General features: G+C 42.2%; 1 protein-coding gene across 3 annotated transcripts in view; it reads left to right on the forward strand.

Annotated features, from left to right (window-relative positions):
* Window positions 1-14,854, forward strand: part of LOC126088105 (solute carrier family 12 member 8) — a 189,238-nt gene that overhangs the window by 31,264 nt on the left and 143,120 nt on the right. For 2 of the 3 annotated variants that reach the window (XM_049906204.1, XM_049906212.1), the window contains exon 2: window positions 8,927-9,173. In XM_049906204.1, coding sequence (XP_049762161.1) covers window positions 8,967-9,173 — 207 coding nt within the window. In that variant the 5' untranslated portion in view covers window positions 8,927-8,966. Of the gene's footprint in view, window positions 1-3,934; window positions 3,954-8,926; window positions 9,174-14,854 lie in introns of those variants that run through there. The other variant, XM_049906221.1, reaches the window with a different exon arrangement.

Consider the following 14,854-nt stretch of genomic DNA (forward strand, 5'->3'; position numbering starts at 1 on the left):
TTACCCAAAATATTGACAATGCCGAAAGTATGGTCACAAAAGCTTCACACTTTTTCTGGGGGGGGGGGGGTGGGGGGGGGGAGGGGGGGGGGAGCAGTTGTGAGAAGGGTGTTTCTCACAGCAATCAAGCACATGCGAGCCTGCCTCACTTGCTGGTCAGATTATTGCCTTGTGCCGTGCTTTTATCATCTGACATGTCTCTTTTTGATATTTGCTTCGCTCTTAGTTCCAAAAGTCTTTTTACTTACATTTGTCTCCATAAAAAGGAGTTGTTTGCTTTATATGGTACTCACGTTTATTGACAGTCACATGTTTGCAGGGAGAGGGTCAGACTAGCAGCCACTTGCTGTGGAGGATGAGCCCGAGGTCCACTTCCCCCCCTCTCCCCCAACCCCTCCCCTGACATCTGCATCTGCGATACACATACATGTTTGCCTGAATTTGTGCATCTTTTTGTATTATTTGAAATCACTGTTAACTCCAAACATTGCCTTTGTTGTCAATATATTGCCCTTATTTTTCCTTTCATCTTTTTAAAAATTGTTATTTACCATATCATGGTCTCACTCATATTTAAGGTTGACTGTGGGTTGAGGGTTGTAACATTGTGTGTATTTAGGTGAGCTAATCAGCTGCCCAGAACCGCTGAACACTAGTGTACCCATGGCTCGGGACAGACCACCGCGGCTGTTCTAGGAAAGCCAGGTACTTCAGCAAAAGACCTGATGTGAGTTAATCCCCCTATGGGAAATTTTGGCACCAGATGGTCTCTTAGGAAGACAGACAATGCTCTAAGAAATGCCAGAGTGTTAGACAATCTTAAAGACGGCTAAGTTACAGCTCTCTAAACTTAGACAATGAATCACAGTTACATATTAACGCAAATCTGAATACATCAGCGATCTCAGTTAAATGAGATGCATCCAGTGACACAACAATACTTCAGTATCTTTAAAACTACAGAAGTTAATATTTCACAGTGAATAAACATTTACTCAATGCACCTCCAAATTAACAATTTTTAACTGATCCCTGCGATTTGAGCAAACGGTATCTCAGGTGATAGCATTCCACTATAGCTATGCCCTCAAAGCTATTATATGTATCTACACTCCTGGAAATTGAAATAAGAACACCGTGAATTCATTGTCCCAGGAAGGGGAAACTTTATTGACACATTCCTGGGGTCAGATACATCACATGATCACACTGACAGAACCACAGGCACATGGACACAGGCAACAGAGCATGCACAATGTCGGCACTAGTACAGTGTATATCCACCTTTCGCAGCAATGCAGGCTGCTATTCTCCCATGGAGACGATCGTAGAGATGCTGGATGTAGTCCTATGGAACGGCTTGCCATGCCATTTCCACCTGGCGCCTCAGTTGGACCAGCGTTCGTGCTGGATGTGCAGACCACGTGAGACGACGCTTCATCCAGTTCCAAACATGCTCAATGGGGGACAGATCCGGAGATCTTGCTGGCCAGGGTAGTTGACTTACACCTTCTAGAGCACGTTGGGTGGCACGGGATACATGCGGACGTGCATTGTCCTGTTGGAACAGCAAGTTCCCTTGCCGGTCTAGGAATGGTAGAACGATGGGTTCGATGACGGTTTGGATGTACCGTGCACTATTCAGTGTGCCCTCGACGATCACCAGTGGTGTACGGCCAGTGTAGGAGATCGCTCCCCACACCATGATGCCGGGTGTTGGCCCTGTGTGCCTCGGTCGTATGCAGTCCTGATTGTGGCGCTCACCTGCACGGCGCCAAACACGCATACGACCATCATTGGCACCAAGGCAGAAGCGACTCTCATCGCTGAAGACGACACGTCTCCATTCGTCCCTCCATTCCCGCCTGTCACGACACCACTGGAGGCGGGCTGCACGATGTTGGGGCGTGAGCGGAAGACGGCCTAACGGTGTGCGGGACCGTAGCCCAGCTTCATGGAGACGGTTGCGAATGGTCCTCGCCGATACCCCAGGAGCAACAGTGTCCCTAATTTGCTGGGAAGTGGCGGTGCGGTCCCCTACGGCACTGCGTAGGATCCTACGGTCTTGGCGTGCATCCGTGCGTCGCTGCGGTCCGGTCCCAGGTCGACAGGCACGTGCACCTTCCGCCGACCACTGGCGACAACATCGATGTACTGTGGAGACCTCACGCCCTACGTGTTGAGCAATTTGGCGGTACGTCCACCCGGCCTCCCGCATGCCCACTATACGCCCTCGCTCAAAGTCCGTCAACTGCACATACGGTTCACATCCACGCTGTCGCGGCATGCTACCAGTGTTAAAGACTGCGATGGAGCTCCGTATGCCACGGCAAACTGGCTGACACTGACGGCGGCGGTGCACAAATGCTGCGCAGCTAGCGCCATTTGACGGCCAACACCACGGTTCCTGGTGTGTCCGCTGTGCCGTGCGTGTGATCATTGCTTGTACAGCCCTCTCGCAGTGTCCGGAGCAAGTATGGTGGGTCTGACACACCGGTGTCAATGTGTTCTTTTTTCCATTTCCAGGAGTGTATTTTACTTTTTGATTGATGATGATTTCTTTTATATGCTTTACATTATACAAATGTTTGTCAGAACATCGTATTCTCCACATTTACACAGCTAATGAATACAGCACGAATACCTCACATACTGTCACAGTTGTATATTTACTTAATGAATAGTTTATGAATTTGCAAGTAACTTTATTTAAGTGTTGAATGTAAGTGCTATTAAAAACCTTTTGTAATATAAAAGTCATCAGTCACATTTGTTAGTGAACGACACAATTGAAAAGAGAACCAAAAGATGCTTCTGTCAGAAAGCCATAAACAACTGTTTAAACTAAATTTATCAAAGATTTATTGTCACTTGACATGAGTACACTTCCACAAGAATAATAGTTTATTTATTTATGAACAAACCTTTATTTGTAATTCTTGTGAATGATTTGAGTGTGACTGTATATTTATAACATTTCTGTATTTAAATATTGTTGTAATATATTAGTTTAGTCTGGAAAGTGGTCATGATGAGTCATATCATGTTTGTAGAATATAAGAATGATGAATTTTTGGTGGGGATGACCTTCAGCCAGTGGAAAAGCAGACAGTAGTGAAACACTAGGAGAGTCAACTGGAGACTGGGACTTTCGAGTGAAAAGCGATTGTGGACACTTTTACACGAATTCTGGAAAGAGGCAGACCTGCCCATGGTAACGACTAGTATTCAATTGTGGAGATTTTTGATTCTGGGCAGTGAACGGCTGCTACCATACTCAAATTCTGGAAGGAGGCAGACCTGCCCATGGTAACAACTACTATTCAATTGTGGAGATGTTGATTCTGTGCAGTGAACGGCTGCTACCATACTTTATCTTCAGAAGGAATGTTATGTCTGGAGAGGTCTGAAAGTGCTCCAGAGTAGGACTCCAACTATTTCTCCTTGATTTACGGAACTGAGAATAGACAGAGTATGAGTTACTATTCTTTGTATTGTGTGTATTAATTTGTGAATCATCATGTTGAACTCTGAAATATTTTGTGCTGGTGAATAATTTGTGTATTGTGGTCACAAAATGGACTTGGTTTTCTCATATCTTTGATGGCTATTTAGTTTGGGGACTTTGCTACCACTCTCGTAATGCTCTCAACATGACATTTCTGCATTTCATGTCCTTTCTTGAATAAACAGAATATTCAACATAATTCTCTGTCGTTTCCATTGGTTCCAGACATTAGACTAGAACTATTATTATTAGATTATTCATTTAACTTATATTTTGTATTTATGTGTATTTTATTAATTCAATTTGACTGCAGGATCACAGCGATTGGTTATTATTTGCAGCAAATTAGCTACGGGGCATGAAAGCAAGACATATGCAGCTCGACGCTGTGACTACATCGAGCTATTCTTTTTAAATAGAGTGAAGCGTAGCCCACATATGTAAGGTATGAGCAATATTAGGCAAGTCGCAACTGTTTGCTCATATGGGATGCTGTTTGGGTACTGTCACAGGATAGAGAAAAGGGTGGGGTGCCTCTCAACACAAATATGTCCTGAGGGATCTCAATTTGCCTCAGGCATACACACCTACCCAATTTTTGGCCCCTTTATACATTTCATAGTGTTGATTTTATTTCTTAACATTGTCATTGTTCTGTATGTGTCTTTCTTGCTATTTTCCGTATGGCATGGTACACACTTGTATGACTGGAGTTTCATCTTACAGCAGAGAACAAAGGTTCATCTTAACAACAGAGAACAAAGGTTCACATTAACATGGCAGTGATAATACTAAATATGGAGTGGGTAAACATTAAATTTGGTGCTCAGCAAGTTTTGGCACTTGACCCACTTACTCATTCATACCAGGCACAGCCAGAAGAATGAGGGAACAGGCTTACACTGAATCACAACAAACAGCTGAACCCAGTCATGCAACACATAAGAATGACTTGCAGGTCTCAGAAGTAGAGGTCAGTGGGCACACACTGAATGGAACATCCAGTTGGATAACAAACTAGTTACTCTATGATTTTGATGAGTCAACCAAAAAGCTCAGTTCTGCCAGTGTTGCATTTAAAAGTCTTCCCACTGTGTTGACTTGCAGATAGGATTTCAAGCATACGTTGTATACTTTCACTCAAAACTGTCCTGTAACAAAACGTTCTCAGAAAATCTGGCCAAGGTCAAAAAATTATTTATTCTACAGAAATTTGTAGTAAGAATATTGTGAAATATTGATAACCAAACCTCTTCAGGTGCCTACGGATTCTTGCAGTTGCATGCCAATAAATTGACTCCCACGTGATGAATTTACTGTGCACTGTGTGACTATGTAATCCTTTTGGCCAACAGATTTTGGCCATCATCATTTCAAGTCCATTTATGTAGCCATAAAACATATGGGCTGACTATCTATAGTGAGAAGCAGGTTATTGCCAAATGTGCCAATAATGTTGCCAGAGCCTTTACTGCCCAGTCATTGACCAGTATTTGTGTCATCATGTAACATCATCTGCACTTTGAAAAACCCAACCACATCCTTCATCAACACTTTGGCTGCCTCTCATTTTGCCTTATGAATAGAGATATCCTACCCAAACTCCTGCCACCATCACCCAAAATATTGTTCCATTGTCCACAAAATCTTTGAAGTAGGCCCTATCCTAGTTCATCCTTAGGCTAACATTGTAACCAAGGTGCAAGATCAGTCTTGTAGACCCAGTCAGTCACGAGCATTGCTGTTCTATAGAAAATAGGGCCATGTATGAAAACAGCCATGTTACATATTGGCTGTGCTGCAAACATTGCAGAATTGTGTATTGGGATGTCTGCCAATTGTCTAACAGCAAACTGTGGTGACCCATAAACTTAACCACCAAGTTTTACTACAACACATGCCAAGTCATGGTGGCATTACGACTCTTCCTTCCAGTCATGGTGGCATTATGACTCTTCCTTCCAATACCAGCTCATCTGAACTACACTCCTGGAAATGGAAAAAAGAACACATTGACACCGGTGTGTCAGACCCACCATACTTGCTCCGGACACTGCGAGAGGGCTGTACAAGCAATGATCACACGCACGGCACAGCGGACACACCAGGAACCGCGGTGTTGGCCGTCGAATGGCGCTAGCTGCGCAGCATTTGTGCACCGCCGCCGTCAGTGTCAGCCAGTTTGCCGTGGCATACGGAGCTCCATCGCAGTCTTTAACACTGGTAGCATGCCGCGACAGCGTGGATGTGAACCGTATGTGCAGTTGACGGACTTTGAGCGAGGGCGTATAGTGGGCATGCGGGAGGCCGGGTGGACGTACCGCCAAATTGCTCAACACGTAGGGCGTGAGGTCTCCACAGTACATCGATGTTGTCGCCAGTGGTCGGCGGAAGGTGCACGTGCCTGTCGACCTGGGACCGTACCGCAGCGACGCACGGATGCACGCCAAGACCGTAGGATCCTACGCAGTGCCGTAGGGGACCGCACCGCCACTTCCCAGCAAATTAGGGACACTGTTGCTCCTGGGGTATCGGCGAGGACCATTCGCAACCGTCTCCATGAAGCTGGGCTACGGTCCCGCACACCGTTAGGCCATCTTCCGCTCACGCCCCAACATCGTGCAGCCCGCCTCCAGTGGTGTCGCGACAGGCGGGAATGGAGGGACGAATGGAGACGTGTCGTCTTCAGCGATGAGAGTCGCTTCTGCCTTGGTGCCAATGATGGTCGTATGCGTGTTTGGCGCCGTGCAGGTGAGCGCCACAATCAGGACTGCATACGACCGAGGCACACAGGGCCACCCGGCATCATGGTGTGGGGAGCGATCTCCTACACTGGCCGTACACCACTGGTGATCGTCGAGGGGACACTGAATAGTGCACGGTACATCCAAACCGTCATCGAACCCATCGTTCTACCATTCCTAGACCGGCAAGGGAACTTGCTGTTCCAACAGGACAATGCACGTCCGCATGTATCCCGTGCCACCCAACGTGCTCTAGAACGTGTAAGTCAACTACCCTGGCCAGCAAGATCTCCGGATCTGTCCCCCATTGAGCATGTTTGGGACTGGATGAAGCGTCGTCTCACGCGGTCTGCACGTCCGGCACGAACGCTGGTCCAACTGAGGCGCCAGGTGTAAATGGCATGGCAAGCCGTTCCACACGACTACATCCAGCATCTCTACGATCGTCTCCATGGGAGAATAGCAGCCTGCATTGCTGCGAAAGGTGGATATACACTGTACTAGTGCCGACATTGTGCATGCTCTGTTGCCTGTGTCTATGTGCCTGTGGTTCTGTCAGTGTGATCATGTGATGTATCTGACCCCAGGAATGTGTCAATAAAGTTTCCCCTTCCTGGGACAATGAATTCACGGTGTTCTTATTTCAATTTCCAGGAGTGTATATGAATGAGATCAAACAATGGAAAATCCAGGATGGAATGTAACAATACAGTGAAAAGGATAGTTGTCACTCACCATATAGTGGAGATGATGAGTCACATATAGGCACAACAAAAAGACTGTCAGAAAGTGAGCTTTTGGCCAACAAGGCCTTCGTCAGAAATAGTCAACACAGCCAGAGACTGTGGTCATGTGTGTGTGAGTTGCGTTTGCGTCCGCATGTGTGTGTGTGTTTCTTTTTTTTTTTTTTTTTTTTTTTTTTTTGTCTGTTTCTTTTTGTTGTACCTATCTACGACTCAGCATCTCCACTATATGGTGAGTAGCTACATGGGTGAGACCTATTCCACTATCATATCCTATGTCTTGCAGTTCCCCTCTCCATCTGTTTGTCGCCTTCCCACTGAAGTAACCATGCATTCACTTTTACTTTTCTGTCATTTTTCACACCACTCATCCCATATCCAGACACTGCACCTACGTTTCTGCCTCCTTCCTTCCCCCCCCCCCCCCCTCCCTCACACACACACCCCACACCTCCTCCCCGACCTTTTCTACCCATACCATCCACTTTCTCAGTCTGTCTCCTCTCTCTGCTTAGTGAATATCTAAATCCAAAAAGAATAATACGCCTTTATCAATCATCAACCTATGAGCAATTTTGCTCTTCACATTCTTGTTTATATATATTAAATTCTTAAATATAATAATGGAAAAAATGGGAACTGTCTAAATCAAAATTTCTTTTCTTTGTGTTGGTGGCAACTGGTTTTGGTTGTCACAACTATAATCTGACTGAATGGTGGCCAATATCATATATTAATCTGGTGCTCGAATCAACAGTATGCTCCCAAAAGATGTCCACCCAGCAGTGATGGCTGTCTTTTGGTAGTACATATTTGTTCATAGCACTGGCTCATAATTTGGCCTGTGGAAATTAATTTTGTTCAGATAATGGTTACGATAACTAAAACCAGTCACCACCAGTAGAAAGAAAAGAAATTGTGACTGACCATTATTGTTTATTCTTACACAGGAAAAAAATTGCTAAAATTCCAATATGATGATAATATTTCTTAAATATAATGTTTGTATTGATTGTAACTAGTTACAGTAAAAATACAAAAAAATACCTGGGTGTAGAGGGAAAAGAGCAGCAACAGACCCTGTGGGAGAGAACATGGAAATGAGGAAAGAGATTGGTTAGTGTAAGTTGAGACCAAATAAAAATGGGTACGTATTGGAGAGCCAGTCCCACTTTCTTAATTTAGAAGCACTTGTTTTGGGAAGCGAGATTTAAATGACTCAAGCTGTGAGACAGGTTCTTGCAGTTATTCCTTCAGTGTCATAAACACAATGTCTGCAACTAGGTATGTCGTCTTTTGTCTTGAATAGAATCAATAATTTTTTCTTTCATTTTTTAATATAATCTTTTTTCCCATTTTCTTTCTATTAGTATATTTAAATGACAAATATTTCCATTGTATATGATGTATCATAAGTCTGAACTAATATGTATATCACTTATCATGTTGTAGCAAAATTTTGGTAGATTGTAAATACAGGAAACCACTCACTGAAAAGCAGAAGCATTGAGTTGTCGAAATACATATACAAAGAGAAAGAAAACTTGCTAGCCTTTGGAATAATCCCATTATGAGCTAGAGTAAAACAAATGTGCATGCAACCCCCCCCCCCCCTACACACACACACACACACACACACACACACACACACACACACACACACACACACACACACATCTATGATGCCCCTACATGGTGCTGTGTGTGTGTTTTCTGGGTGTATTTTAATCTCACTTGTGAAAGATTTTAGTGAAAGCTAGCAAGTTTTCTTTCTTTTTGTGTGTGCTCATCAACAATTCAACATTCTGCTTTTTGGTGAGATCTCTTTTATTCAAGAAGTATTTAAACATCTTATATTACCCATTTATATATATGAATTGTCTACAACTTCCAAATCTGCTATTTTACAATGGAAATATATCTCTTTCTAGGAAGATGACGTAAACTCAGCCAGTAACAAGTCCTTGAAACATGGTGTCAACTGAAGTAAACACTGAACAGAATACTATAAATGTTGACTGGGAAAGATTTGGTTTGGGTGATAACACACAGAGAAATAATGCTACTGAAAGAAGCAGAGGTCAAGGGACTAGTCAAAGAACATATGATACAGAATATCAGTTTGGTCCAGGAGGTCATCAAGCATCTAATGCAAATGAGCTGTTTGCTGAAGAACAAGTAATTCATATTAATGTTTGAAAATATAATGTAACTGGATAGATAAAAAAATCTACAAACCAGTTGGAAAACGTATTAAGTTTGCAAGCTTTCACAGCCAGTGGCTCCTTCTTCTGGCAGAAGGGTTGAAGGGGAAGGAAGAAGGATGAAGGAAAAGGACTGGTGAGGTTTAGGAAAAGGGGTAGAATTCAGAAAAGTCACCAAGAAGACTGGATCAGGGGAGACTTACTGGATGGGATTGGAAGGAAAGACTGATTGTTGGGATCTGCACTGGTTGAGATTTGAAATATTTATCCAGTAAGTCTCCCCTGACCTGGGGCTCTGGGTGACATTTCCAGATTCCACCCCTTTTCCTAAATCTTGTCAGTTCTTTTCCTTCACTTCTTCTAAGAAGAACCACCAGCTGATTACCCACCTGCACAGGAAGTGCCCAGTGGATTGAGCACAAACTGGAAGACATGGAGGATGCTGAATAGATTAAGGACAGGGGTGGTCTCAGTGAAGACAAATATGATTAGGTGGAGTCTTGGAACCATGGATGATAAGTGTGACTGTGGCACTGTGCAGGATATGGAGCATCTGCTCGCCTGCCAGAACTGCCCTTTCAGGTGCAATCGTGACGATTTTTATAGCTGGTAGTTTCTGGACATGAAAAAGTAAAGCAAGTTCCTTCACCCCTCTTCCTTCCCCTTCAACCCTTCTGCTGAAAGGAGGAGTCACTGGCTATGGAAGCTTGCAAAATTTAATACCTTTTATATGTGTATTTTTTTGCTGTTGCTTGGTGAGTAGATGTTCTATCCATTCAATTACAATATATTTTCAAAAACTGATTATTTTCATATTAATTTTTGTTATTTTATTTATTGTGTGTTTAATCTTGATGTAGACTCCCTCATAAAGAAACAAGTAGCTGTAAAAATAAAGTGAAAAAATGTGTCATACTCTTTGAATTGATTAGTTTAATTTTGTAATAAACTTACTGAAACAGCATTGCACTTATGAGGCACAGTTATGTCTGAAAATCACTTGTAATAGTATTATGAAAAGGAAAGTTGCCATTCACCATATAGCAGATATGCTGAGTTGCTGATTGGCACAACAAAAAGACTATCACAAATAAAGCATTCGGCCAGTAAGGCCTTCATCAAAAATAGACGACAGACACACACACACACACACACACACACACACACACACACACACACACAATGTGTGGTTCAAGTATGAATGTGTGTCTGTGTGTCATCTATTTTTGACGAAGCCCTTACTGGCCGAAAGCTTTATTTGTGACAGTTCCTTTTGTTGTCCTATATGGTGAGTGGCAACTTTCCTTTTCATGATAATGTTTCATTCCATCCTGAATTTTCCATTGTTTGATCTTTTTAGTTGCAATATATTGGTCTTGCTTTCCTTCATACTGCATTGGAAGGTGATGATAGGAAAATAAAGACTAATGTTACACTTCCCCTCTGATAAAATTGTGTTCAGTATCTATTAATAAAAAAGCAAAAACTGGTTTTGTGGTTGTAAACCACTTTCCAAACATCAAGGATCTGACTCATTAAGATAACTTTGCTGTTATTAGTAGGCACTTTAATAGTGCTTCTGATGGTGATTTTAGCTCACATATCTTCCACCTGTTTTTAAATTTTGTTGTTTTTATACTTTCCTTCACAGATTAATTATGTGGTAGCTCTTTCCTTCTCACTGTATGTAAATTCTGTGTTATTCTTCTTTCATGGTTGCTTTTAAAACTGTCTTCAGGTATGACCAATATGTTTCCATAATGTCTTTTGCAGATTGACAGATGCATTTAAATTCTGTTTATTTAGCCCCATAAAATGATTTCCTCACCAAGAAGTAACTTATTTCACAGCGTAGCATGTAATATATCATGTGTTACATACTGGTAGGACTCTGAGAACGTAGTATCTTGATGGCATTCCGTTTGTGGGTATTACAGTGGCCTCTCATTCGTTTGTAATAAAGTTATAAAGTTTTCCTCTTCATTCCAAAGTGTTTATTCATTGCAGTTTACACTTTGTCCAGCCTCACAGTCACAATGTGACAGGTGCAACTTACCATGAAAAGACTAGTTGAATGTGCATAAAATACAGTTTCTATTTTCTCCTTAGTAAATGATATGTAACTTTGGACCTTTCATGACATTATTTTAACCAATCAGAGCTCTAAATAGGGGCACTATTTTACATTTAAATGAATCTACATAATTTATGGGACTATTGTTTTGCAGGAAATTAAATTGATTACCTCATCTGAAACACATAACAACAAATTGCATATAATCACCAAGCATTTGTAAAATATTACTTTGTTGATAGTCTGTGTAGACCAGCATAGGTCTCCTGTCTCAAGATGCTAGTTAGTACATATCATCTGGGCAACAGGTGGTCAACAGACACGTATAGGACCAGCCCAGTTCTAATCGTAGTTAACCAGGACCCAGGGAACCATTGTTTAATGAACATGGTGGTACTTCCTGATGGAGTTAAAACCCTGAAACGCTAGTAGCATTGCTACATTTATTGACTTGTGATGTATTTGAGTGATTGACCTTATAAATTTTGATATGTTCAGAAATAGGGTAGGTGTGACCATAGCATTCAGTATGGAGGCTACACAATATATCATGGAACTGTATCTTCAGAGATCCAAAGTTATTTTGAGATTGAAGATTATGCAAGAAACTTGGGTGTCCCTTTCTTTTGTGTGTGTGTTTATTTGTATGTCAACTCGACTGTAACCCTGTGAGTAGGAAACACTGTGTCAGATCAGTCAGTGCGATGTGATCTAAGATACCTTTGAGTATTCTTCTTCCAATATGTTCGCTGTTTTGTTTTGTTCTTGTTGTCGGACTATTCCTTATCCTGGCTGTATGTGTACTTATTCCCTTTGACTTTGTCTCCAGGAAGGGTGATGCTGCAAGAGAGTGTGTCACTTATTCCACCTACTGAATGACGAAAATGTTGTCAATGAATATCTTCTGTGGTACATCAATTGTGAAGACATATCAAATTATCAATAACTCATAAATTCAGATACCTCAATCAATATGTCTGGCCCATCTAACTCGACTTAAGATCTAAGATTTACAGTGATCTAAGATTTACGGTCTTCATTTGTCTTGATAATTTACATTCTAGTATGTTTGTTCCCTCTGAGATGTTTGACACTCTCAAGGGGTGTCACAGAGACATAAATGTCCACACCCAGCAAGTGCCACTGTGTTCACCATTCCGCGCCTTGCCCCTGCTGTGTTATGTCACTGCATATGCACCATCTGTACAGATCACCGATCACAGCACACACCATGTATGTTTCATGCTACATAAAATGTTTATAAGAGATACAACCATCTTTCGCCAGCGTGAGCGTCCTCAGGGGTACAAAGGTCATTCTCATGAGTAATCCATGTTACACTAAAAACCACTCCAGACTATATGTTTAGAAGTGTGCTCATATTCTGCAAGGCCACTTGTAACTGTGCTATTACGCTGTAATACCACCATCACCATTTGTGGTTTATTGATTTACAAGGGCTTTGTAGGAAGATAAATTGGTGAGTGCAAACCAGGAATGCATATGTGCCTGTGCAGACTCATTGATCTGAGATCTTGTGCAAATAATTGGCTCCCAGTTGGGAAATTTGAGATAGGGTTTTGAAACTCAGTGATCCACTTCTTGTTGCAATTCCAGACGTTCCTCTTCAACCAACTAAACTGCCACGTAATACTCTTATCTGAAACTTGGTTGAAACCACACATATCCTCTGCATCTATTCATCTCCCTGGGTACACATTTCTTAGGGCAGACAGATCAGAAAAGCGAGGTGGTGGGGTCGGCGCATATATACGAACAGATCTCAAAGCGAAAGTCTTATGTACGTCAAACCCTGCTGAAGAAAAAGAAGCTGAATTCATGTTCATTGAAATAAATATACAAGGTCAGAAGTTCTTGACTGGCGTCGTGTACAAGCCGCCAAAAATAAGCTCAATGTGTTCCTTCCAGTCGGAATTACATTCACTTCAGTGTCAATACGAACATGTCATCGTAATGGGTGACTTGAACATAGACCTGCTAAGAGACACTCCCTCCGCAATAAACCTAAGAAGACTGTTTAGTTGCAATAGCATGAACATTCTTCCATTACAACCTACACACCATACGGCGCACAGTCATACTCTTATAGACGTAATCGCAACGAAACAGACTGACAAAGTAAGAGATGTTGGTCAAACATCGGCCGCTGGCCTCTCAGCACATTATGTAATATTCCTAGCCTACTCTGTGCAGCCCCAAGGATCAAATCACGTTACATAACTTGTAGGAACATGAAACGTATTGACCTTGTCGCTCTAACAGCTGATTGCTCAGAAATCTCATGGCATCAAATAATCAGAGAACCTACAATCGACGGCAAAATTAATGAACTTGGTGATAAACTCACTGCCCTCTATGACAAACATGCACCTGTGCACACAATCCGTGTAAGAAAATCTCCTGCTCCATGGCTGACAGCTGAATTATGCCAAATGATGACTAATAGGGATGCTGCCCACAGGCGTTTCGAGGCAGATCCGAAACCCGAGCGTTTCGAAGAATATAGATAGCTACAGAACAGAGTGAAACAATGTATTCACAATGCTAAAATCAGGCACGCTCGCTCCCTTGTATGCAGCGATCTGACGCCCATGACTCTACGGAAGAATCTCCGTAGCTTGGGGACGGAAAGGCAAAATCGGAAACTACTTTTCATGTGTCAGCTAACGAATTAAATGAATTCTTCTCTGCACCTCTGAATACCCCCACGGCTGATAATTACCATCCGCAAGAATCCCCAAACAGGATAACTAACAACGATACCTTCCATCTAAAACTTGTAACAACAAATACAGCAAGAAAAGCAATAATGAGAATCTCTTCTGATGCAATAGGCAATGACAGAATCGGTATAACCATGATGAAGAATGTGTCCGATATCTTAGTACATGTCTTAACTGACATATTTAATTTTTACCTCATGAACGGAATATACCCCACTGCATGGAAAAGAAGCATAATTCGACCCATCCCTAAGATCGAAAATCCACTACTGCCTAGTGATTACCGACCAATTAGCATACTGCCTGCTGTTTCCAAAGCACTTGAGTATATTGTTCATGACCAAATCCGGTTTCCGTAAACATCACAGCACAAACACTGCTGTAATTAAAGTAACTGATGACCTGAAATATGCCATCGACAATCGAAAGGCAACAATATAGACATTACTGGACTTCAGCAAAGCTTTTGACGCTGTTAACTTTGACATATTGCTCAGAAAAATGCAACAGCCTAATTTCTCTGATAGTGCAATGAGATGGTTTGAAAGCTACTTAAAAGACAGACAGCAATGTGTTGTCTGTGTAAATGAAAAATCTTCCTGGAAACATGTTTCCTCGGGAGTGCCACTTTTGTTTTCTTTATATGTCAATGATATTTCGTCGGTTCTGTCCTCCTGTAAATATCATTTTTATGCCGACGACCTCCAGCTGTACCTAAGCGTCAGACCTGAAGATGTAAACACTGCAATCGCCCAGATGAATGATGATCTGTCTTCAGTAGTGACATGGGCGAAAAATCTGGGGCTTAAACTAAATGCAAAAAAGATGCAAGTAATC

The sequence above is a fragment of the Schistocerca cancellata genome, chromosome 1 (assembly GCF_023864275.1).
Source record: "Schistocerca cancellata isolate TAMUIC-IGC-003103 chromosome 1, iqSchCanc2.1, whole genome shotgun sequence".
Classification (NCBI taxonomy): domain Eukaryota; kingdom Metazoa; phylum Arthropoda; class Insecta; order Orthoptera; family Acrididae; genus Schistocerca; species Schistocerca cancellata.